This window comes from Lutjanus erythropterus, chromosome 3 (assembly GCF_056507025.1).
Source record: "Lutjanus erythropterus isolate fLutEry1 chromosome 3, fLutEry1.hap2, whole genome shotgun sequence".
NCBI lineage: Eukaryota > Metazoa > Chordata > Actinopteri > Lutjaniformes > Lutjanidae > Lutjanus > Lutjanus erythropterus.
The window spans coordinates 35,339,627-35,366,448 of NC_139319.1; the positions used below are offsets into that span (position 1 = coordinate 35,339,627).

A 26,822-nucleotide genomic window follows, 5' to 3' on the forward strand; every position below is an offset into this window, starting at 1 on the left:
ATCTAATTTATAGACTTGTATGTTGTTAGTCACTGTTGCTTTTAATATTCATATATACACTTACACATTAAAAAAGTCACCGTCAGAAGTCACATTTCTTGTAGCCTAATGTACACACACTCTACTTGGTCAATGAAGCTGGTCCTGATAATTAATATTTAAGCTTCAATGCTCTTGGTCTACTTTTACTTAGGCTACAAAACTCATTATCCATCCATCCATCCATCCATCCATCCATCCATCCATCCATCCATCCATCCATCCACTCACACTTTCATATGATCATCTTATGAAATACTGATGGACTGCGATTTGCAGTTGCAGTCTGTTGCTAAATTAACAGTATTTTGGCCACCAGATTCAAACCCACAACTTGAAGGCTGCTTGATTTCTCCAGATGAACCAGATGGTGACTGAGGAGAAGCCAGCCTTACCAGTTAGTGCTCACTGCAGCACACAGTAATAACATCCCTTTTGAAATAGCAGTGATTGATATGTCACTTATCAACAAAGTTTGATACTGTTTAATATGTCAAGGTCACTGTTGCTCCCTATTAGCAGCTGTCTATGATGCTGGAAAGTCAAACTGTAGCCAACTGCTGCTCATGTCACACTGCGTTCAAGGATAGGCTCATATACTGGGACATTTGACCTATGTGTGTGCAGATATAGACCTGAAGTAAAGGTTATAGGAGGACAAAACAGATTTTTAACTATTTATTTTAACTAAGTGAGAACAAATTGTTTAGCTGTTGAATTTTTTTTTTAACGCAAATAAAGTTGCCTGAATAGACCCTTTGAATGGCACATCAACATGACATAGCAGGGTAAACACAAGTGTTACCAGTGACACTAATTAAGGTCTCATTCCATTTGTTGTCTTTCCAGTGAGCCAACATGTGAATCTGCAGGACTCTGACCTGAATGGAACAGAACCTTAATTAGTATAACTGTCAACAGTGACACATGTGTTTACTCTACTGTTTCATATCAAGTTGGCTGCTGTGACAAAGTTTTATTATTCTTATGCAGATGTCTGCAGCGGCAGGATGTAACTAAGTAGATTTACCCAAGTACTGCACTTAAAGTAAAAAAAAATTCTAGGCACTACTACTTGATTTCAGTATTTCCAATTTATGCTATGCTATACTTAAAACTTCTACTCCACTACATTTAAGAGAAAAATACTGCACTTTTTACAAAACCACATTTATTTAACCAGTTTGATTATTAGTGACCTTGCAGATTTAGATTAATAACACAAAGCAATATCAGCTAATAAATTGTGATATATTATGATACCCAGCACAATTAGCCCCATTTTTACCAGCAGCAACTTTATCACTAATTATTGTATTCAATATGTGTGATTCTGGAATGAGCCACTCTGCATAGTGACACTATTTTTACTTTTGTACTTAAAGTAGAGTTTGATAAGGCCACTCATACTTTTGTAAGTCAGATTTTGAATCTGGAACTTTTACTTGTAATTGTAATACAGCGCCATTACTACTTTTACTAAAGTAAAAGCTCTGAATACTTACTCCCACAGTATATATTTTCTGCTGTGATGTGTTACCATGTCAACACATTTCAACCAGAGATGGACACAAACACAGTGTCATCAAATGTATTTAAATGAAATACAAAATGCTGCTATGGAAAATGTATTTGCAAACAAAGCAATTTATAATGTAAAAATACAAAAATACTATTTATAAAAACTGATTGACCTTCACTCCTCCTGCACTGAATAGATGATCTCACTAATTTCCCACACCACTGATTTGAAGTGGCAAATCAGAATATGTTGGAGGTGGGAAACTATAAACTCAGGGGTGCATGCTGGGTAGTTTTAGCACGTTCTCACCACAAAAACGTATTGGTCATATGTGCAAGAAGCTTATTGTATTTATGCTTGTGTTAGGTAGCGACCTCTAGTGGCCATGATAATTATGACGGCAACAGTGTAAGGTCAGGTCAGAGGTCAAAGGTTTTTTTTTTTTTTTAACAGTTTTCTTTTTACAGTTTAAACCTGGGGATAAAATGTGTCGTATTTAAACAATTTATTTTTTTAAGGAGTTTTAAACTGTCTAGAAAATATTGGCTATTTCTGTAATTATTCTTAACGTCTGCCACCTGGGATTCTCCTTGAAATCAGATGAAACAAGCCTACAGAGAGCTGTGCATTAGCCAGTTAAAAAGAATCAGGAGTAGATTTTTATTTCCTGAATTTTGTTTTTGACATCATAATTTGTGGTTATTGTGGTCTAAACATTACTTCTCATGTCCAAAGGAGTCTTCAAAATCAACACAATGTGAAAATTCATTGTGCAAATACAAGCTTTTATATTGAAAGGACAGTTCACCCCAAAATCAAAAATACATATTTTCCCCCCAGGCTGTTGTGCTATTTATCCATCTGTTGTGTGTGTTGAGAACATTTTCTTGTGGGGATGTTTTTTTTTTCTATTAGAGAGAAAATAGTTCTAGTAGATTCTACTGCGGAAATAAAACAGTTCTTTCATGAAACTACTCACAACTATTTATTCTGGGCAACTGAGTCGTGATTTCTGTAAAGAGCCATTGCTGTTGAAGTTTTCAGATGTATTTTTTTTTTCAGCTTTAAGCACAACAATCCCACATTATATTTGAGAGAAGGCAGATATCTTTCCAACAGATATCTCCAAAACTCTGCAACTCACGCCAAAAAAAAATCTATATAGATAAATAGCACCACAGATTTGAGGAAAATCATGTGTTTTTTGATTTTGGGGATGAACTGTTCCTTTAAGTATTTTGTCAAAAATTACAGCTTTATTTTCTGCCCAGTTAAATACAAATGATAAAATATACCATATCATAAAGTATTTAAATACCCCACCTGAAATGCTGCCCATGTCTGCCAGAAGAGCTTTCATTTCAGGCAGCTTGTTTAGGCTCTCTCTGAACATTAGGTGGCGCTGTAGCCAAACTATATTTTTTGGTGAAGCGCAAACCCCTGGAGGGAGAGAGCTAAAGACAGGGAGAGAGAGAGAGAGAGGGGGGAGCTTGGAGCCGTGCACAGCGACTCTCTCCTCTCTCCTCTCTCTGGCAGTGCTGGACCTACAGGCGGCAGGTGTGCGCACCGACTGTCCGCCGGACCTCTCCTCACTTTGACCGCGTTTGGGACCGAATTTGGATGCTAAACCGAGCCGATAAGTCTCGCTGTAAGCCGGTTTCCTGTCTACAGTAGCTCCCCGGCTGTGAGGATGTTGCAGTGATCAGACAGCAGAGCATCTTCTCCGGTGTATCGCACTCAGCCGGCATCGTCAGCTGTTGCTCTGGCAGAGAGTGGAGGAGTCGGGAGCAACAGAAAAGGCCAAACTATGCGACTGACTTTCTGCCGGTAACCGTTTAACACCTTCAGTCGACCGGGGAGCGGATGCGAGCAGGGGTCGCCGGCGAGCCTCTGACTATTTTCTGCGCTTTGTCGGAGCCGGAGGAGCTGCCGTGCCAATGGAGAAAGCGACTCCGCCGCCCCAGCCCCAGCTCCAGCTGTCGATAGCGAAGACCGAAAGTCCGGCGGAGGACATCTCCGGCCTGACCGACGAGGAGCTGCTCAAGTGGACCAAGGAGGACCTGGTGAGGCGGCTGAGGCGCTCCGAGGCCGACAAGATGAGCGTGATTCTGGATCACGGGAATCTGATCCGGGAGGTCAATCGCAGCCTCCAGCTGCATCTGAACGAGATCAGGGGGCTGAAGGTGAGGGGGCGCGCGTACGTCGGTGAAGGATGAGATCATAGGTTTGGAGCGCACCTGAGTGCGCGCATGGCAGGAGGGATGTTCCGCTCTGCAAACATGGTGTGAGATGGTATCACTGAAGTTCAGTGTGCCATTGTGTAGGCCTGTATCACAACCTGATGTGGATGAGTGCAGAACTTGTGTGTTCAGAGGCTTTGCGGGGATGCTTGACCTAAGGCAAACCTATAGTTTTCATATAACTTCAACTGGGAAGGAGGGAAATTAATGATTTTAAAATCAACAAGAGTTTGATTAACAAGGGAAGGGAAATGTGTGACCTAAATCAGTGACAAAATCTATCTCTACAGTTCAGCTGAAAAAACACAGTAAAAGCAAGTAAAAGTAGGGGAGAGCAGGGACAAAAGTGTAAGGGCAGGTGGCAACATGGACCTTTTCTTTTGCCATCATTGTGTCCACATCAGCCAAATGCGATAAGTTTTTGTCAGCGTTACTGTAGGAAAAAAATGTTTATTTGTTGGAGATTCTGTGTGTATATCATCTGTTACACACCTACCCATGGGCTAAGTATCAGGGAAGATTTCATTTAAGCAGATGCTATTTGCACCTGGGGTGGAATGGCGAATGTGGCTATTTACACCTGGGTGTAATAGCCAACAATGCCAACAATGCTGTTTGCACCCAGGGCGTAAATAGCCGATGCACCTGCATGGCAGAGACAAACCAAACCAAGTCAAACTAAACCTAACCAAGTCTTTTTGTTGGCTAAACTTACCCAAGTAGTTAACCAAATTGACGGAGACAGGAAAGTAACATGGTGTTATTTTCGTCCTGTTATTATTAATGATATGTATTTATTTTATTATTGTATTTGCAGGGAATGCCCAGGATTAGGATGAGGAAGACAAACAGATGTCTCACCAATCAGTGCTAGAGTATGTCAGGCTGTTTTATTTGAGGTACAGTCTGTAAGAGTTGATCATGCTTTACAGTGATGGTCATACATATGGTTAGTCTAAAGAAATGTACCTCTGTGCAAAGACGGAAATCCAAAAAAACGTATACTTTCATCCTTGCTCTCCCCTACAGTACATGCCAACGAGGTATAAATCCATCCTCCTAATACTGAAGAGGAGGACACGTCTGCTCTGTTCATATGCCAGTGCTCAAATCTGGCGTCCAGATCTCTCCCTCTGTGTCTTAGATACACACACCTCACATTCCTAGAAAAAATCCTGCTCATGAACCCACGGTATGTGCAGTAGCTACAATTTGCCTTTGGAAGAGCGTGGCATTTACTTTCAAAGTATGCAAGTAACCTTTACCCACTGCCTTCATTTTCTGCACCACTAATAAGAGGAGTATGACACAGTGTCCACAATGTTTACAGTTAAAGCTGAGACCCAGCCTGAGGTAGCCTCAGATGAAGCACATGGGGATCATTTGCCTCACTTGGAGACCTTGTCACCTCTCCACCCATGCAGGCTGCCTAATTACACAGGAAAGAGCTGGAGGGTAAGAAAGGGAGAGAGCTGGAGAGGGAGGAGAAATAGGGGAGAAAAAGAGAGACTGCTTGGAGGAAGTGATGAAGGGAATGTTTAAGTAAACGCTGCTAGGTGTAAAGTGTTTGGGGCGTAGGATTTCTCTGCCCCAACCTGGTCTTATTTCTGTGTGTGTGGCCTCTCAATGTCCTACAGAGCATCCTAATCTTCATTATGTACTTCACATCGAATGCTACTATGCAGTGAGTCAGTGCTTTTATGGGAAAGGCAGAGAGGATTAGGATTTCATCTCATTATGACTGCATACAGCATTCAAGTGATATCTAAAAGAGCAATGAAATGGATTGAAATTGGACAATGGTTGCAGCGTTCTAAATGAACAGAAGACAAACTATTTTGCAACAAATCAAAAGCACATTTGTTTTCTTTCTGTCGAGATCATTATTGTCTTATTTTATGATGCTAGGCCTCAGTTTACACTCTTTTCCTCTTGTTATTTCCTCCTCTTCCTTTCAGGACATCAATCAGAAGCTGCAGGAGGACAACCGTGAGCTGCGGGACCTGTGCTGCTTCCTGGACGACGACCGCCAGAAAGGCAAGCGTGTATCCAGGGAGTGGCAGCGTTTGGGGCGTTACAGCGCCAGCATCATGCGCAAAGAGGTGACCCTGTACCTCCAGAAACTCAAGGAGCTGGAGCTTCGACAGGAGGAGGTGATCCGGGAGAACCTGGAGCTAAAGGAGCTCTGCCTGCTGCTGGACGAGGAGAAGGGCGTGGTAGGTGGAGGAGGTGGTGGCGGAGGAAGTGGAGGGGGAGGGAGTGTGGGGATGGGAGGGTGCCGTAACTCCATAGACAGCCAGAACAGTTTGCTGCTGGTTCCTGGGCATGGGCTCCTGATGAGAGACGTGGGGGATGGGAGCAGCACCTCCAGCGCAGGGAGCGCTGACAGCTCCGATCACCCGCACCATAAGCAGCCCCACCTGGCTCCAGGGGTGGGTGGAGTGGGTAGCGGTGGGGAAAAGGGGAGTCCTGAGCTTGTGCACAAACCCAGGTGTAGCAGCATCAGTGGAATAGGCAGTGTGACTGGAGGAGACAGGGAGGTGTCCAGCCCGGAGCATCCTGCTGGGCGCCACCGGAGTACCAGCCTGGAGTACCCGTACACCCTGCCCCAGCTGTGCCGGCCCCGCTGCGGCTCCATATCTGTGCCTGATCACAGTCGGGTCATGCGGGGCCTCAGCCCGGAAAAATACGGGAGAAACGTGGGCCGACGCAGTCCGGAGCAGCACCCCAAACACCACAGCTCTGATCTCCTCCTGGGCCAGAGGCAGCACTTCCTGGGTCAGGGAGGCAGCGGGGAGCTCTATCAGAGGCACCACAGGAGCAGCATTAGCAGTACTGGGAGCCCTGAGCCCCGGATGATACATTCAGGGACCACCGAGCACCACGAAAAGGGCTGCGTGGTCCAGGGGGGAAGCCCCGAAACTCATAGGCACCAGTACAGTATGAGCCCCGATCACGTGAAGTTTGGCAGCCCTGTGAGAGAGGGGCAGAGGAGGCCTCCTGGAGACGAGCTGTCACCACATCATCGGAGCATCTACAATGGCATGAATGGTAAGCTTGTGAGTATGCATGGTAATGTCTCAGTGTGAGTGCATGTGATGTGATCATCCTGTTGTTTTATCTTTAATCAACATCAATCCCCCCTAAAAAGGCCAAAAATACTGAAATTGTCTCTTTCCCACATACACAACCTATTAAAGTTCTAGCGTATAAAATTTACGGATACTTACTGGCAGAATATAATGTTCAAAACTAAGTTTTCATCAGTGTATGTCATCACACTTTTTTATTATCAATTGAGGACATGAGCACTGTTAACTTTCTCAGTAATTAACAATTCTAATGTTCGTTAGTTGCTAACTGACCTGTTCAGTTCACTGTTCACCAAAAGCACGAGCATGTTCAATGAGAAGTGCTCTTTTAATGCGTTAATGTGCAACACAGCTGCCATATTTCCCAGAATATAGCCCAGAAGTGACAAACCAAACACCAAACAAAACGCCACCGTAGGTTCTTTCTTCTTGAGAAGAAAGGAGAATCAGGCGAGGCATTCGCAATCTGCAAGCTCACTATGCCACTAAAATCCTACTCACTGGTCCTTTAGTGGATGAGACGGCTCAATATCTTTTGGACACAAGGATGTACAAATTCACGTGAACACATGCCACACAAACACACACAAAGGCGAGTACCTATAATGTTACACAGAGGAACAACTCTCATCACCTCTCAAGATTTTGCTAATTTATTGTTTTCTATCTGAAGGACTTTTTTTCTCTGTAAAAACTGTAAAAAATTTGAAAATGGGCGTAGCTGTGTGATGTGCCATAGCAATGCACTTATTTGATTGAGAAAATGGAGATACTCCTCTCCATTCTGACTGTTGCAAAATTTACAGCACTATTGATTTTTCTGGCATCTCGAGAGGAATGTGGGTTGGCTCAGTGCATGAGAGAGAGAAAATAAAGGGTTCAGAAATATTTATTTTACATGTCCTGTATCTAAGTTGAACAGATTCAGCTCAAATGAACCATGCTCAGATTTCTGACTGTTGGCACACAAAAAGGCACACACATGCACCTCTCAGACGATGAATTACCCTCAGACCTTTGCTGCAGTAATGCCTATCTCGTTGAGATCAGTGGGAGCTAAGGATGTCAGAGAGAAGGAGGAATATCAAAGTACCAACTTGGCTGCTGTTTAAATACCCCACAGTGGCTGATAATGATTTCTGGAGTCCGAGGGAAAAAAGTGCTGAGTGGCACAGAGCTGGCAGAAGCTAAAGGACAAATTCCTCAAGGTGAAATATCTGCCTGACTTTGCAATATGAGGCTAAAATTACAAGAGAAACAGGACTAGTGTAAACAGAGCGGAGTAAATCCAACACTAAGAGGAAGGATTCCAGTTATCTCTCATCAAGTCATGTTGATAGGTATGTGACATTATGAGCTATTGTTACTGAATGGTGAGTCATTTATGCCAATTGATTATTTGGACTGGTAAGATGCAGTTACACAAGCCAAATATCGTTCTCTCCAAATCTACCAAACTCCATAGGCAAAATCAGTAATTGTATCTTGCAGAACATGGGAGATGCTGGGCTACTTCTGCCTTGATCTCTTAGTTTGTTGATTGTGGTATTTTAAAAGGACAGTACGGATTCACTGAAGTCACACGATAACACAAACAAACTAACAGATTAAGGCAGCGGTAGACTAGCAAACTTCTGTGTTCTGTGAAGTAAAATGACTGATTTTGCAGATAGAGTTTGGTTGGTTTGGCGAAAGCGATTTTTAGCTTGGTTTCTCATCAGAAAAGGGTGTCTGATGGCACAGTAAAGCGGTGAAAATATTCACTTAAACTGATATTTATTTTTGTAGGTGGACCTTTATTAAGAGGTTAAAATACCTTGCATTGCTGACCGTGTCCACAGCAGTAGCTTGTTATGCTTCTGTGCTGGTGCCCCTCCATGCTTCTATAAAGAACCCCACTTCAAATAAGGCAAACTATCCACAGATTTTACACACAAAGATCAGATTACTGGCTTTGTGGAGTGCTTCTTATTGTGCCTGTGAAAACAGTACCATAATGTTGTGTGGCTCTGCTGCAGCTTTGTCTGAGAAACAAACCCTGATGATGTAATAGTGATGTCAGCAGGGTTATCTCATATTGGGTTTAGAGACAGAAAAATGTTGACAGAAAGCCAAGCTGGAGTGAAAAACATGACAGAGATGGTATAACAAAAAGCCAATTTCGAGTTGCATTGTGGGGAATTTAGTGTCTTTGGGGCTTGACCCATACTGCAGATAAAAAACAGGATATTTCCACTTATGCTGCATCAATTTTGACTTTCTTATGTGAGTCCCCGGAACTTAATGAAAATAAAAATCACTGAAGTCCCCCTATAAGAATTGCAGTACAGCCAATGTAGCCACAGAAATGAGTCTAGTAGTAAACATGCTCTCTGGATTGCGCTGGATTATCATAAAGACACACAATTTTGATTTGGATCATCATTCTGTTTCTAATTTAGCTCACTGCACCCTCTGTAGCTCTATAAGAGATTTCAATCTTGATGTAACCTGAAACCCATATGATGTCTGCAAAAGGCCACGCCACATTAATGCCTCGCAAATCCTTAATTGGAAAATGTTGTGAGCGCACACGGCACTCAGTGGCCCTCGAGTCTGGTGGTTTGCCAACTGTGGCATAACTGTTGTGAACTTAGCTTGGAGGGTAATGCATCCACCAAACAGCCTTTAACCACGTTCATAAACACTTCATGAAGCCTGTGTGTTTGTGCTGCTGTGGGGTCATTTTGGTATATCATGACTGGTTGTCTGTCAGGGTGGCTGTATCTCTATCATGAGCATGTCCCCACAGGGCCGCCCTGCCTCCACTGACCTGACAAGGACATTAACTTCAAGTGTCACAACATGATATTTACAGTTAGATCAAGACATGCAATCAACACTTAGCTGGAGGGTGAAGATTTTGCTTTTGTGTTACAACGTTGCTGACAGATTAAAAATACACAAACGCTAGAAAATGAGGGAAAAAGGAGAACTGATAGATTTGTGATGTAGGAGAAGTAAAGAGAGCAGCGTTGTGGCCGTGTCCGTGTGTGTCATCCACTGACCCATCCTTACTGCCATGTCCTTTTTTGGACGAAGAGGGAATTTAATTCCTGTGACGATGTAGTACACTCCACTCGCTTGGATTATCCTCTAAGCCCTTTGCACAGTATTATTTCATTTTTTATGTACTTGCGAGTGTGCTTGCGTGCATGTGTGTGTGCGTGATTTGGGCGGATGCGCCACAGTGTCCCATCCAGGGTCAGTGTAGCAGTGTGGGTTTTTATTCAGACAAATGAGTGTCTCATGTTCACGTGCAACTCGACAGTTCCGACCCTCAGGCCATTTAAATTCCCGAACAAAATCCAAAATGAAAGCAAAACAACACTCTGACCTCTGCAGCCTTTTAATACAATCTGCTTTTGCATCTTTTGGGAAGCTTATCACACGTAGTCTGTTATGTTTACAGCCGGGAGAAAGACACGGCCCCCAAAATGACTAGAAACACTCTTAGTTTGCTTTTTAAATTGATAGAGATGTTTAGTTTGCTGCCAGAGGAATAGAAGCTTGCATAAAATTACCCTCTCATCTCAACAGTGCATGATCCAGAAAATATCTGGTGGTAGGTGGTGTAACTAAAAAAACATTCAGAGAATTCTGGGAGTACTAAAGTGTATAAATTAGGGATAAAATAACTGCATGTCACATTGGAATTTTACAGGTTCTTGAATAACAATAAATGTTGTCTTGACCATATAAAATGAAGGGCCTGTAAAGCCAGCTCAGACTCAGTGTATGATTCTGGACAGCACAAGTAAACAAAGAAGGCTTCAGTTCAGTTGTGATCCAGATCAAATACGTCCGTCTTTCCATGTGATACATTCCCTCTTAGGGAAAGATAATCAGCCATGAACGCTGTGGTCACCTGACCCAGACTGGAGGGGTGACTGATTGCTAAGCCCGTACGATCTCTGCACTGCAGAGGGTCTTTTTCAAAAAGAGGAGCGACTTAATCATGTTTTCTGCTTTAGCAATCACAAGTTCTGCATATTAGTGTAAGCTGCTCAGATGATCGGGAGGAGAAAAATGGGGCCTGAAGGAAAAAAAAAAAGAAGACATTACAGTGTGCAGGAGAATCTCTGCCCTTGTGATACCGATGAATGCCACACACATGCATGCTCACACATACACGCACACACACACACAATGGAAAACGATCACTTGCAACTGACCGTTCGCAAAGTTACCCTTCGTTACTGTTGCTATATGTCAAACCTTCTGGTATTGCACTGAATGTACACAGTTTACAGTGATAACAGTAGCATGTTTAGCACTCAAAATTCCTAGTTATTTTTGACACTACAAGTACTTGATTTCACACAGAAGTAGAAACACTCTTTTCTGTCTCTTTTCAAGCTAGCAAACACTGATCACTGATTTACTGCCTGAAATGATAACTGTTCTTAGCAGATTTAATTGGCTGTAGCTTTTACTCAAGTAAAAGTGAAAAAGCACAGACTTAAAAAAGTGAAGAAGTAAGAAGTAGCCCTCTGAAGGACATTTCTACCGGCTGTCTGTGCAAAGCTAAACAAACTTTTGTTTGTTTCCCATCGTTATGTCTCTTATGTCATGTTTGTTTTGTCACATAGGCGTGTGTGATATGCACTGATGAATACACCAAGGAATTATCTTTTTTGTGTGTTTTGTCCCACATAGAATTGTCCCATCCATTTAGGCTGAAATCAGTTTTGATGATGAGAAGGTGGCACACAATAACACAAAATAAAAATATTAATTATACTCCTCAGATACATTAAAACAAAAGTAATTAACTTGATAAGATATTGGAAGGAGTAGAAAGTAAAGTGTGTCTTGACTTGCCTGAAAACTCTAAGTACATTATGAAGTATTTGTACTTTGTGACTTCTCACCTCTGTAGCTAGCTAGCTAAACAATGCTAACTCAGTGAGTTGGTTCAAAACTCTGTGTTGAGTCTTTTCAAAATAAAAATGAGGTAAAAAGGTCTAAAATATGCTGCTGATGGCTACATACATACATGATGTGATGCTGAAAGACTAAGGCTAAGACAGTGTGAAGCAGAAAGTCAGCATCATTACCAGTTTACTGATCCATGCAGAAGACACTGAAATAAAGGAGCACTGATTGTTGTATTAGCGCTGGTTATCTCCATCAGATTCTTTCATTATAGCATATTCCATTTGTACACTAGCTCACTAGTAAAATACTTAAATTGGAAACAGAGTTTAGATGTTTTATTGTTAATTTTTACATTTGAAAAGACTGAGAGGTCGACTAACTGACTGGGGTTGCGGGAATGTAAAAATTTCCCCAAATCTAATGTAGAGCAGGATAGAGCTGCTAATGTTAGCCTAAACTCTGATTAACACCCAGAACTACCCACTGTGTAGTGGGGAAATACAGTGGATGTCCCAGTCATTAGCAGGGTTTTTTATAACATAGCCTGGAATGGCAAAAAAGTAATGTAATGCTGCTTGATAGCTGGGCATGCCAATGTTTTTAGCTATGGTTAGAGCAGATAAACACACTGTTTAATCCATTCTTTACACTTTTCCATCTTTGATTTTGGTTTTGACCTGATGTGCCTATACAGTTCCAAAGCTTTGTCTGGACAACAGTTAGTTAAACAAATATGAATCTTTGCAATAAGTGTCTGGTGAACCTCTGTATATTCATGCATGGTATTTTATAATTCAATGAGAGCTGACAAACACTGGCGGCATGAATATCCATCGTTGAGCATAAAATATCTGATCGAATTAGCAAAGATCATCCCGCTGTCTCATTGATTCTATTAATCTGTGTAATTGCAGCATCAGTTCAGCCTCTACAGCTCCTCTGGCTGTTGTTTAGAAGTGCTGCTGCCCGTCAGTGCAACAGGAAGTCATCACTGAGGCTTTGGCCACAGATAATGTCCTCCCTCTCCACTAACACTGAGAAAGCTGGGCTATCTCTCTCTCCCTCTCCCTCCCCTTGCCGTCTCTCTCTCTCTCCCTCCATGCTAATTGGCTGCCAGTGTGAACAACCAGCTGTCGGACAGAGAGAAAACTCTGATTACAAAGCCCTCTTTCTGGAGGAGGCCGGAGGATGTACTGTTTGCCAGGCTGAGCTGAGCAAAGAGGGTTGAGGAAGTATTTGTGTGGATTACCGGCTGTTTTCTCCTTCTTCTTCTCCTCCTCCTCCTCCTCCTCTCTCTCTTTCTGTCCTCCTCTCTGCAAGACATCTTCTCCTCTTCCTCTGACTCCACTCTATCGTTCTGTTGTCTGCCAAGGCGATGGATGGAGAGCATCCCCTTGACAAATTGTGAAGTCTCACGGCCTAAGCGGCATGAAGGAACTCAAATGTTTGTCACAGCTGCTTGGCATGAAAGGATTTGGGGAGCATTAGGCTGCTGTAACTCAAATGGATTAGTATTATTACCAGATAGCCTCATCTGTACTGTTACCATCCCAGCTTTACCTTATATTGCTAGCTCAACTTGCTAAAGAGGCATGGAGTTGCGTATGCTGTAGATGACTTTTTCAGTAGGGTTGGGTACCAAAGTCTGTACTTCAAAGCAGGGCAGGAATTTCACTCAGTTTGGGCTTATGCCTCTTTAAATGGTATACACCCTGTGGCCACAGTGGCCTTGATGTCCCGACAGCACTGCCACAGCTGACTTTGCTGTTTTCTCAAGCTTTTTCAGACACCGCTGTCCTTTATTGAGATTTTGACTGAAGTGAAATGCTGAGCACATAATCAGTGGTTGGTTAGATTTTGAGCCTGGCATTAACCACTGGAAAACCAGGCAGAGAGAGTGAGAGAAAGTGCTCAGGATGAGCACAAGAGAGGGAGTGATCAAACATGGACAGAAGTGTCGATGTGATATAAACATCACGCAAGGAAGGATATCACTTCCTCCAAAACAAAACCGACAGTGTTAAATGTCCTGGTGATAGGAGGGAGTAGGTAGAGAGGGATTTTATATCATGTGGTCAAAATGTTCAGAGTAAAATGTTCTAAATAATAATGCTGAGACTGATAAGTTTTGAGTTATTTATTATAACTGAAATTACATTTTTGTTATTACAGAGAGAGCAAAGTACCAAAAAAAGGGTACTGGCTCTTGTTGGGTACAGATACTGAATTCCAGCTACCAGTACATGATATCCTACTGGTAACTGGTAAAATGTGAATGAACCCTTTGTGCAGACACATAAGTCTGTTAAGTAAGTTTCTCTCACTGAAAACTATTACCGGGAGCATTTTTCATTTTAAACCTGAGAAGGTGTTCCTTGCTTTATCATTTCAAGTAGAGGAATGAGAGCAAGTTAAAAACTCCAGAGACAGTTAAAATCGAGGCCATCAGAGACGTGCGATTCTCAAGGTGGATGTCTTTATCGCAGCCCGGCGAAGGGGAAGATGTTACTTTTAAATGCTATCATGGCATTTGAATTTTTAATCACACCTGAGACCAATTATCCCAAACACCCTTGCCTATAGGCCATCGGAGCAGCCATTAACCAAGGAGTGCATGATTAGGCATTTTGTTTATCTACCTCTGGTGCATATCATTGTCATTTTTAATCAAGCCGCCCTCAGCACCGTCTCTTTAAATCTCGCTCCTTCTGGATGGAGCGGAGATGATCTGTACATTGTCTCTTTGCCTCGTGATACTTGAAAACAATGCGCACTATATTTTGGGTTCTACATCTGTAATTCCAGGCAAATGCTCATGACAACGGTAGCGTCATTGGGAAATGGAGTGTGAAATGTCTCCAACAAGAGAACAAAATTATTTTTGGCAGGCTAAATTATAAATTAGGGAGAAGCAAGGAGAATGATTATGTACTGCAGATATAACCCAGCCAAGATGAATGTTTACAATATTATGAGTGTGCCTGTGCAGCATTTTGTCTCTGACTCTGATGTATGTAAATGTTATTGTTTTTCTGTGCAAAAGTAAGGGGGGGGGGATGCAGATAATTCAATCTTTATTTATAAACACGTCGAGCAGTTAACCGTTGAAGGATGCTCCCAAACATTTCCCCCTACCAGCAGCTCCTAAATAGCTGGATGAGTTATGAAGGAGGCTGCTTGGCGTGTACCAGTGTCGCTCCAGCACAAACCCCAGAGGTATGTGACAAATGTTCCACAGTAGCCCCAGTCATCCGGTAGACACGCAAACCCAGTGGAATGGAGAACAGTCTTTGTCCTCTTACGTTGTGCCAATGGGGAGCGGCCCACTGAGCTGAGAGGAAATTAGCTTGCTAGGCCAGGTAATTAACTGGAAGTTGAGTGGCTGCCATGTATGAGGGCAGCGCCGGGCCTGAGGGAACCTCTGTCAGTCCCAAAGTCACCAGCAGTAACCACATTTAGCTATGTTACATTTACTTCAGCTGCAGCCGGGCGTCACGCTGAGAGCTGGCAGTCTGACGACGATCAGGTGATGAGGTGGGAGCGAAGGAGGGAGGTGAACAGATGTAGCTGAGTGCGTCGTGTACAGCTGCATGCTCTGCTGCAAGTTTCAGAGATTAATATCTTCAGGTTAGCTCTTTACCTCTGTACGACTCAAAGCACGTCCAAGTAAGTTTTTGCTGGACAGCAGCCACTGTGGCCACAAGTGTCAGTTTCAGCATAATGATAAAATGCTAAAGTGCTACAGTGGAGTAGCAGCACAGGTCGAGAACAGTCAAGAGTAAAATGGACTCAGTACTGATCATAAATGGATGTTTTACTGTATTAAGAATGTGTGCGCATGTGAGCCAATTAAGTGATAAACACAACTTAATATGTTTGTTGTATTCAGTATGAATTGATTTGCAAAAACAGAAAGATACTGCAAAACAACAATAAATGTATGTATGCAATCTCGAGGTACACCTGTCTTCTTATCCATGCATCATGCATCTATTACAAGTGGAGGCAACAGTTGCTAGCCAATCAGAGGCAGCGTTCTTGGAATGTGGGTGGGAAAAACAGTAAGGGGTCAATCAATCAGGGCCTTTGATGTGTCACACTTTAATGATTACCATTATCCAGCAACTGCGTCAATGGTTCGTTTTGATGGGAGGTTTTTAAAGGATTTTTTTGTTAGGTGTATAGAATTTACTTCTGTATTGGGAAATGAGTGTGTACAAAGTATAGTATAAAGTAAATTACAAATTGATTCCTATCCTCGTCTGTAGTTTTTTATTGCAATAATAATATGTGGTTGTCACAAAATCCCACGGCACGCTTGCCACACTGTGCACCGTTTGGGACCCACTGGAGCAAAGCAGCACCAGTTTGATTGATATTTCCTTGAGTGCACAATAAAAAACATGCTGTATGAAAATGTTTTAGATATCCTATCAAAACAACCCAACAGCAGTTTGACTGCTATTCCCCAGAGTGGACAAAACAAAAAAATGATTTTGGAAAATAAATAAAGATATCTTTCTTTTAACAAATAAACCCTTGTTACTGGCACATTCTCTTCATCATTCATTAGAATTTTACTGCTTAATTTATAATGTTAAAGATGTGTGGGGGCATTCACTGTTCAGGTGGTGTGTGTGCCTTGCGCTCATTAATGAAGGCTTCTATAGCAAAGTATTTTTTAAATACATTACTGATGCAACCTGTCAGAGGACTGAGAACACTTTCCCTCCTTCATATTATTAAGTTTTTAACCTGCTGTTGTTCGCTCCCTGTGGCATACCACGTGCCATAGGTTTCTGAATAAATCCATTACAAATATTTACATAACAGAAACCTACGTCTGAAGGACAAAATCCTCAGATATAACCCAAAATCATGACACCCTCTGTCCGTAGACCCTTGAAAAAAACCAAAGAAACCCTAAGATGAGGTTCAGATCTGTATATGAAATATAATGTAATATGATGAATGGTGATGATGATGGTGGATTCAGGAAAACATTGAAGAACGTCAGGTGTCACCAAGTGGAACCTGAACCATATGCCCTCCACTCCATCATGGGGACCTGAAGCAGGACAGTCCACAGAAAGAAGGAAAAAGAGAGAGCTAGAAAGAGAAGAGAAACTCGTACAGCTTGAAGGCATGTGTCATGAAGGCAGCGCTGATGTATGTATGTCTGAACAGGGATAAAGCTTTGCTAACATTAGCTACCAGAGGCTATACTAGATCAGGTAAGATGAGATAATAACATGAGATACTCCTTTATTAGTCCCAAAATGGGGACATTTGCAGTGTTATAGCAGCAAAGTGGACAGTGTAGTGGATAAGGTGGTGCTGGCAAAATCCCTGAGTGCATAGAACTGAGAAAACAGTACATTTGAGGCTTGTGAATTCAACTTTTAACCAAAGATTGTGTTATTTCTCCTTTAATAAGTTGCACCTTCTTGCTTTAACGCTCGGTTTTCCGTCTGTGGCGCTTGTCCGTTGTGCATTTGTATCACTGATCAAGCAGCAATGTCAGCTGCTCTGCTGCTGCCATCACTGTGATGGTTTTTAGAGCCCCACCATCTGTTAGAACAGGGATATAAAGTGAGATAACACATCGAAACCATAACATGTCAAAACAGCTTCAGCTGACAACATTATTATCCCTCCATTGCAGGATGTAGCCATCCATTTCCTGAGGCATAAATTTATCTCCTGCCCATATTGTGCATTATGTGCATTTGATGTAGGCTAATGTTTTTCCTGATGAGAATGACATGAAGGCACGTGAGCGGCTCCCATTACAGCGGATGGATGGGCAGATCCTCCCAACGTGGAAATGATTGGCACCGCAGTCATTATATTTATATCATTATCTCTTACTAGTTCTCTTTCAGAGATGTCTTTTGGTCTGTGAGATTTCCTCTCAGAGATATTGAAATCAATTTCATTACCCCCCACTGCTCCAGACTGACTGGCTCATTTCCTCTACTGTTACAGCAAAATGTACATTTAATTACCTCTTTCATCTGGCTTTGTAAGAGCTTTAGCTTCAGGTAAAACAAGTAATTGAGAGGATTCTTGGGTCACTTTGAACTGGAAATGTTGGTCATTCTGTTGATATGATACTTTTTTTTTTTTTTTTTTTTTTTTTTTTATATTTTTTTGGCATTTTTGCCTTTATTGACAGTGACAGCTGAAGGTATGACAGGAAAGGGGGGTGAAGAGACAGGGGATGACATGCAGCAAATGAGCCACAGGCGGGATTCGAACCAGCGGCCGCTGCAGAGGACTAACAGCCTCAATACATGGTGCGCACGCCCTACCGACTAAGCTATAGGGGCGCCCATGATACTTTTTTTTGAACAGTTCCTCTAAATGTACGCTGATGAAGTTCCAGGTTCTTTTGATATGATTTTCCAAATACAACTTTATATTGATATCTCTTAATATCTGCTTTTAATATTGTGATGCAGTCTTTTTATTCCATATAATGAACTACTACTACTACTGTAGCGCTTACATAATGCAATATTTAGCCACTCATTGTATGCATTTCATGACTGTAGCTTTCATAGTAAGGTTTTTGATATTCTAATAAAATTTCACCTACTATACAAATGTATAAATATCATTTTGGACACATTAAGAGTTGGCTGACACTAGAAAAAAAATCTAAGCTTTTTTTTTTATCTCCAACAACAACTTATCCAGTGAGCCAATTAATCACCTGAAGATGATGATAAAGTTGTTGGTGACTCACTTTTGTAAGTTTTGCAGTCCAGAGAAAGTTAAACTTTTTGGGCACTAGCTACAGGCATGCTAACGCAAGCTGCAGATGCTGTTAAGGAGTTGACGTTCAGGATATTAAACACGGTTCTCTTCAGCTTATGGATATTTTTTGTGTTTGGTTAGATGTGTTGGCCGCGCCAGCTTTGCTTTTCGCCATACAAATAATAGATAATTTTACAAGACAAAAACTGCTGTAGTTTAGTTTTGTGTAAAACTGCTCATTGAACTACATTTTTCACCTTGCACAATATACGCCATCAACCCCAACATTGCTGTACCTCCTAATGTCATTTTACCTGCTTCTCTAGCTCTCACCCTGATGTGCTCAGGTACTGAAATTTGGCATAGACTGTATTAACAGAAATGGGTACGCAATCTGGTCAGTACCCTAAGTACTGAGTTTGGTACCCAACCCTGCTGTACACCAGTGTGCAGTGATGTCAGCTCATCCCTCTGGCGTTATGTGACAAACTTTTGCCTAACCTCTACATTTCATTGGATTGTTCTGAAGCAAACTGCCCCAATTTTTAAAAAAAATATCTGATGCAATACATTAAGCTGACACAGCTACAAAAGGATTAGTGATTTCATCAGGGAGAGGAGAGAAAGTGTAAACAAGTTCCAGCCTCAGGACTTGGGTCATCAAGGTCCAAAGGCATGTGGGAGCTGAGAAGACAGAAGTCATTAAATGCAGATCTTTGGCGCTACAAGAAGCAGCAAAGAATTCTGGGATGCTTGAGATCTGACATCATTCACAGCTGGTGAAATAACCAATACTGCCCACCCATCTGAGCCACACACACACACACACACACACACACACACTCACCACAATCTTCTACAGACTACAGTATGCCCAGCTTGTTGTATTATTAAACAGCACTGAGGAGTGATGGGTGGTGACATGTTAAAATAGGACAACAGCAGTTTATCTTGTGAATGTCTGCTTAAATATTTAATTTACCTTTGAGAGTCATAGCAGAATGCGCACCACACCGATGTGACTGACAACACGGGCCCTTGTACGAGTGTGGAGGGATGATGCGGGGGCTTGAACACGGAGGACAAAAGCACAAAAAAAAAAAAAAAAAAGAGCTAAGAGCTGATGTTGTGACAGCAACACCGCCTCTATAAATCTTTCTGACAGTATTCTGTTTTTTTTTCGGTTCGGTTGATTTAAGGACAAAGATTTCAAATTTTGCTGCCTATCTGTCGCACTAAATGAGCATGTTCATGATGAGTACAAAACACAAAAAATCCTGTACTCCATGCATGAATTTGCACGTGGTTCCGTGAGTATTCGCTTCCTTGATGTGTGTACGTCTGTGTGTGTCCCTGAGATCACAAAGGCAAAATAACTACACACACATACGCACACAGAACCACACACACAGCCCTTGTAGGCTTGATCAGCCCACAGGGCAGCAATTATCCGGCTCTACTTCAGTGAGTTCAACGCTCTCATCTCTCCACAGTCTACTTCAGCCTCACAGCGAGTCAAACTGCAGAAACCACAGCTTCAAGTTATTTGCTGTTCTTACCTGCTGCCATCGCTCGCTTCATTACAGTTGTTACACAGCAGTCACGTGACACTTACTGTTAATTATAGCAGCGTGACAGCTTTTGCTGTCTAATTCCTGTAGTTTTACACTCTGCATAGTCTTAACATAAAAATACTGTTAGAGCAACACTAGGATGCATTTCTGTGAAGATGGACCCATTTTATTGGTCTAAAATACATACAGTATGAAAGGAGTGATAAAGAAGCTGAAAGAAAAAAACACATTTTTCTCCCAAAAGCAGCAAGTGATTTAGGGAGATACGGTTGTAAAGACACCAAATGGGCAAAAAGAAAATATACCTGCACTCTAATGTTGATAAGTACATCCTTTTCTCATAAGGACACGTTTTGTGAAAGATGTTTATCCACATTTTTGCGAAGAGTTAGATTGATAACACTCAAATATCTGCATTAACTCTGGAGCTAGAGCCAGTGGGTAGTTAGCTTAACATATTCACTGCAAATTGAAGCCACTAGGCAATGTTTCCTAGCATTCATTTACCTCCTGTAACAAACTGTTCAATCAAACAAGAGCGTGCTGACTTTAAGCATGGCAGCCATTTTGTTTACGAGCTTGAGAAAGTCAGTAACTGCCACCAGGGTCTCTCCAGCGCTGACTGACAGCTAATACACCCATGACTGACAACCAGGGTAATCAATAAGCACGTTGGCGCTACAGTCAATGACCAAAGAGAGCTGAGGTGGAATCGACGTGAAGACTGGGCCTTTCTGTGGGACGCCTATAGCAGCTGACCAAACACCGACTTGACTCCATAAATATCCCGCATTTTGTCTTCCACTCGCTGCGTGTGCTGTGGCCACACATAATCTCTGTATTATGCATTCAGAACTTGCCCTCATGCTTCAGAGTTGCACATAACAGCACTGACTGCAGCTGCCCGAGGGACGTCAGGACAAGCAGCTCTCCTGCCAGGCAGCCTCACTGACTGACTGACTGTCTGTCTGTCCGTCTGTCTGTCTCTCCGATTGTCTCACTGACTGCTAGCTAAACGGAAGGTCACTGATCCACCATGCATCTCCATGGGCTTTCCTGCCCAGCCGGTCTGAATAATTTATGTGGCAGATTTTTAGGAGATCTGAGGGAATGGCCATGTGAAATTACCTTGCATTGATCCTGTAAGTTGAGAGAAGGAGAGACAGAGCGAGGGAGGGAGGGGTTGACAGATCAAAGAGGATTGAGAGATGAGCGGCCCTGAGCAGAGCGGCTTCGTGTGTTTACTGGCTTGATTCAGACATCAATAACAACTTGATTACTGGTTTTGACAAATTATACAGATACACCACTCATTCAGCACTTTTTTTCTCCCAGAGCTGCTTTATTTTTATTGTTTGGATCCCTGCCTTCCCAGCAGAGGTGTGAAGGAACAAAGTACAAATATTTGATCACTGTATGTAGGAGTAGGATTTTCTGTGCTTTACCTGATCATTTATTTTTCTAATAACTTTATACTTTTACTTTGAATATTTTAACACAATTATCTGTAATCTCTACTGCTTATATTTTTAAAACAGGGTTGTTACTTTATTTTTAATGCATTTGAGGGGAATTATTGATTATGTTTTAATTCTGAATCATTGCGCTGCCTTCCCAGCATTTGTTCAACCTAAATGCATGAGAAAATAAAAACAGAGAAAAGATGATGCCTTGGTGTATCCGTCAGCACATATCATGCACAACAGATGTAAAAAGATGAAAAACAACATTAAAAGGTAACAAGACATAAGGGAGGTAGAAAGATGTAACTGAACAAAAAAGACGTAACAAGATGAAAATCAACAGAAGGGAGGTAATAAGATATAAAAACATCTAAGAGATGTAAAAAGCCATAACAAGACAGAATCGACTTCACAAGACGGAAAAGATGTAACAGAACAAGAAATACATAATAAGATGTTAGAAGACATAAAACAAAAAACGCGTAACAAAACAAAAAGACATAAGATATAATAAACATAAGAAAAAAGGCAACAATATGTAAAACACATAACATGACAAGAAAGCCATAATAAAAAGTAATACAACTTAGAAGACATAACAAGGAAAAAATGACTTAAAAAGGTGTAAAACATTTAACAAGACAAAAAATGTAACGGAAAATGAAACAGACAGAGAGGGAGACTTACGTGTGGAGAAGAGCTGATAGCTTTGCACAGAAAGGTAGAAATGTCCTTCAGAGGGCAACTTAAATTTTATACTATACTGAGTAAAGAAGTTGAATCAGTACTTATACTTTACCAGTCTTTTTTACACAAGTATTTGTACTTCTCCTTGAGTAAAGACTATTTGTACTATTGCCATCTCTGCTCCCCAGATCATTTTTCTGACTTATTTCTCCAATTTTCATTAAACCATAGAGATCTGATTTTGTGACCAGCACTTTTTGAATCTCGTATGTGAACTGCGAGATTATGAGTTATATCGAGTTAATAATTGGCGCCTGGTTGCAGAGGGAGACGGGTTTCCCATCCGGAACCATGATTTATTCAGTGTGGGAGCAGAGTCTCCCCAGCCAATCTCACAGATCTCTTTGTGGGGAAATTTAGAGCCTTTCACTCCAGCTCTGGTGTACAGAGGTGGAATTTAAGGGAGCTTAGGCCCCACATTATTCTGGAGTAATCACGTTATCTATATACTCATGCTCTGACCCACACAGGACCCCTTTCCCTCTACACATCTCTCACATCCCGTTAAATCCAATTTAGGTTTTAGCGCTCGGCCCATAACTAAATCAACAAACACCGTCCAAGTGTGCTGTATGTTTTCTCACTTCATAACTCTCCTTGAAGAGGTCACGGGTGCTGGCTGGAACTCAGAAAGAGCAAGTTTCATCAGACATTGATTGAGTTCACGTTGAAGGGATTCTCTGGATTTTGGCTCATGCCTGCTGTGTGTTAACAGGACTGCTCCATCACGAGACAGCAGATTGTAATCTTGTGACCTGTGTGTGTGTGTGTGTGTGTGTGTGGCTGCCAACCTTGAGACAGCAAATCCATTTAAGCTAATTGTTCTTGTGCTTGAGTGGGTGAGGTTTGAGTCCTAAGACCCAGAACTGAGTTAGCATGGTGCATTGAACAAGAAACAGTGCGGATGTTCCTTCAAATCTGTCATGCAGGATCTTTCTTAAAATACATTTTTTAACTGTGTGTTCCCACTAATCTTTGTGCTCTGGTTCCTGACTGTAAGGTTCACAGCTGTACACTCTCAGAAATATAAGTTCTAACTAGAACCATGACTTTCTCTTGAGAGGCTCTATAGATAAATCTTTTACGGCGTAATGGTTCCACCCAGAACTCTCTTTGGGAGTTCTATTCAGACCCTTTGTAGCTTCTAAGGGATCCAGGGAGTTCTATCAAGATTCCAAGGGCTTCATCAAGAACCCACCGAGGGTGTTCTACTGAGAATGCTTTTATTTTCCAAGGGTTTCATTGAGTACCCACCCACGTATTCTATTGAGAACCCTTTAATATTCCAAGGGTTTCATCTACAACCCACCCTGGGGGGATCTACCAAGAATGCTTTTATATTCCACAGGTTTTTATCTAGAACGCACCCAGGGGGTTCTACCAACAACTCTTTAATGTTCCACAGGTCTTTATTCAGAACACACCTTAGGTTTTCTACCGAGAACCCTTTTTTATATGACAAGGGTTTCATCTAGAATCCCAGGGGTTCTACTGAGAACACCCAGCGTATTAAGGGTTTCAAATATTACCCTCTTGCCTTCCCAGGGTTCTTTAAAGAACCATATTGTGTTCCATAGATGAGGCACAAACTTATTGAATCCCATGATTTTATATTGTGTCATCCATCATCAGTTTATGTTTCAGTTATCGATGTTTACATTAACAAAACATCTTTCAACACCTTTACTTTGAACAGTCCTTGAAGAACTATTTCTTCCAAAAAGAGTTCTTTAAATGAAAAGAGTTCTTAATAGAACTTCTAGTCTTACAAAGAACCCTTAACAAACAAAAAAAAAAGTTCTTCAGAAGCAAATGGTTTTGGGTAGAACCACAGCCCTTCAGAAAGAACCGTGTAGAAACTCTTATTTCTAGGAGTATATCTACCGTGATGTACAGACGAGAGCAGCCAGACCAAAAACAATGCAATGAGACAAAAATATCAAACATGTTTGAAACTGATCTGGATGTGCCAGACAAGGTAATGAACTCAGGAACAGAGGGGCGCCAACCTTCATACAGCAGAGTGGCGACAAGGCCTTTCCGACATGTGTTTATTATGAAGAATAACCTGGAACACATCTGGAACCAATCACATTGTATAAAGAACCTAATATTCATTTTATACTAATACAGACAACATAGATTCATGTTTCTGAAGTCTGGTAACAATCTAAAGACGTTCAAAAACTGCAGGGACATCATTGCTAGACCATTTTATGTTTATATTGATCTATCAGAACATGCTTAGACCAAGTCCATCTTTCAAATGTAGGCCTGCCAGCTAGATAAGTATCAGCTACACTTCCTGTAGCCTCTCTGTCTGTTTCTGTTGGGAAGATCTCAACAGACCACAGCCACCTGCAAGGAGAGGGTCACAAAGAGTGTCGGTCGGCTACTTTTTTTTGTAGCAAGAATTCTAAAAACAACAGTGAAAGAGCACAAAACAATAACACATATGAAAACTAGTTGAAGTCTGTACAGCAATGTTGGACCTGCAGGAGAGCACATGGGAGAGGTTAGCCTTCGAATCTTTCTGCCAGCAAGGGGTTTGTAGCTCATGCTTAATGGTCTATTTTAACTGGAACAATGATCTTTTCCTAAACCTACCAATGGATTTGTATTGGAAATGATAAATGAAAATGATACCACTACTACTAATACTACTACTAATAGTAATAATAATGATAACAGTAATAATAATAATGATGATGACGAACAAACATGAAGATAACTGTCAAAATGATAAGTCAACAACAAGCTTCACATGAGAATTGAACTTCAGTCTCCTGGGTGGACGTACAGTGCTTCACCCATTCATTTTCTACAGCTTGTTCTTGAGGGGGATTTTGTCACACTTGATACTGTGTCACCTGCTTACCTTTCTGCCAGAAAGCCCTCTCTGGCAGACAGCTTCAGGACTCTCTAACATGAAGATTGCTGGCAGAAAGTCCTGAAGCCAAACTTTTTAACTTCCACGTGTAGAGGGGAGTAAACATAGCAGAAAAAACATGGATTCTCAGCATTTTTTAACTAACTTTTAACTCTTAATTATACTGCAATTTATTTGTTATCTATTTTATTTATTTATTTTTCTTTATCTACTTGATAGATTCTTTTATACTTCATTGTTGATTAATCCTATGAACCAAAGAATTTCATTATACAGTGTACTGTGTTGAGACCCATTTGTGTTAATGCTTTTAACTACAGTTATAGTTATGTGTTAGTTATGGAGACTATGCACACAAAGACACTGTCACTATAGAGGCATGCACCTCATCAAAAATACCCTATGGAGATCATAGCTACTTTATTCTGATGTCAGTAAAAATGGCCGATAGTAAAGACATCATTAAAGATAGTGAAGAAAGGTTTCTTCTTTGCAGTAACACACCTCGCAAAACCATTTCCACTGTAAATCTTCTGCACAGAGCAAACGTCTCTTTCTGTCACAATGAATGAAAGTATCACGCATGTTAGCAAATTAATCTGGACGTTCCAGACAGGCTCTGAGCTCAGGAACAGGGTGGACACCAACCATGTGTTTGTTATGAAAATTCATCTGGAACACATCTGGAACTAATCACATTGTACAGCGGGTACTCTGATATTCATTTTCTATTAATATGACCATGGTAAATTCAGAGTGGATTTGTAAGGACTCTCTCATTCGTTGTTAGATTTGATAAGTGCAGTAAGTGATTTTATTTCCAGCATCAATTCAAAACCACATTCTGTTGGGATGTCATTGTTAGACCACTCTCTGTTTGTATCATGTTCAGACGAAGTCCTGCTTTCAAATGTAGCATGAACCACTACACTTCCTGTAGACTCTCTGCCTTGTTGTTTGTGTTCATGTGTTAGGAGAAAGTGAGCTGTGATCATGTTTTTACCTCTCTCTAACTGGTCTATGAGCTCTGCTTTAGCCGTGAAATCAATTCCATTCCACGCACGCTGACCTCCAAATGAAAATACCCTCCAGCCCACGGCTGCATCCCCCGATTCTTAAAGCAGTTTTCATATCTGCGCCGTCTTGCCTCATCCCCCCTTCCCCCGACGTGAAGATAAACAGAGTGAGGGAAGGGGCAGGGAACTTGGTGAAGGTGGCTACTGGAATCTTTCGCAGAACTTGGCGGTCACAAGAGCGTTATGAATCTTTAATGAGAGATGTTAGTGCGCCAAGGAGAGGAAATGTGCTGAAAACATGATTATGGGCTCATGGGGAGGAAACCGTTGGTGGAGAGAGAAAACGACAGAGAGAGATATCAAGCAGGGGAGCAAGGATAAAAGAATTGTTTTGAAGGGCAAAAGAGGTAAAGAGGGATAAGGTGTTTTTTTTTTTTTAAAGCTTGGACCGCTTAAGGCAAAGGCATTTTTCCACTTCTTAACCGGACAAAGTTCTGACCAGATGTGCTCACAGAGCCAGAGAGTGTGAGGACAAATACTGTGTCCTGTACTTTAAA

General features: G+C 41.6%; 1 protein-coding gene across 1 annotated transcript in view; it reads left to right on the forward strand.

Moving 5' to 3' along the window:
- Positions 1 to 3,045: 3,045 nt before the first annotated feature.
- The window catches only part of ccdc85al (coiled-coil domain containing 85A, like), a 29,679-nt gene continuing 5,902 nt past the window's right edge, over positions 3,046 to 26,822 (forward strand). The window contains exons 1-2 of the mRNA XM_084715933.1: positions 3,046 to 3,744; positions 5,760 to 6,852. Of these exons, the coding sequence (XP_084572059.1) occupies positions 3,499 to 3,744; positions 5,760 to 6,852 (1,339 nt within the window). The 5' untranslated portion in view covers positions 3,046 to 3,498. The remainder of the gene's footprint in view (positions 3,745 to 5,759; positions 6,853 to 26,822) is intronic.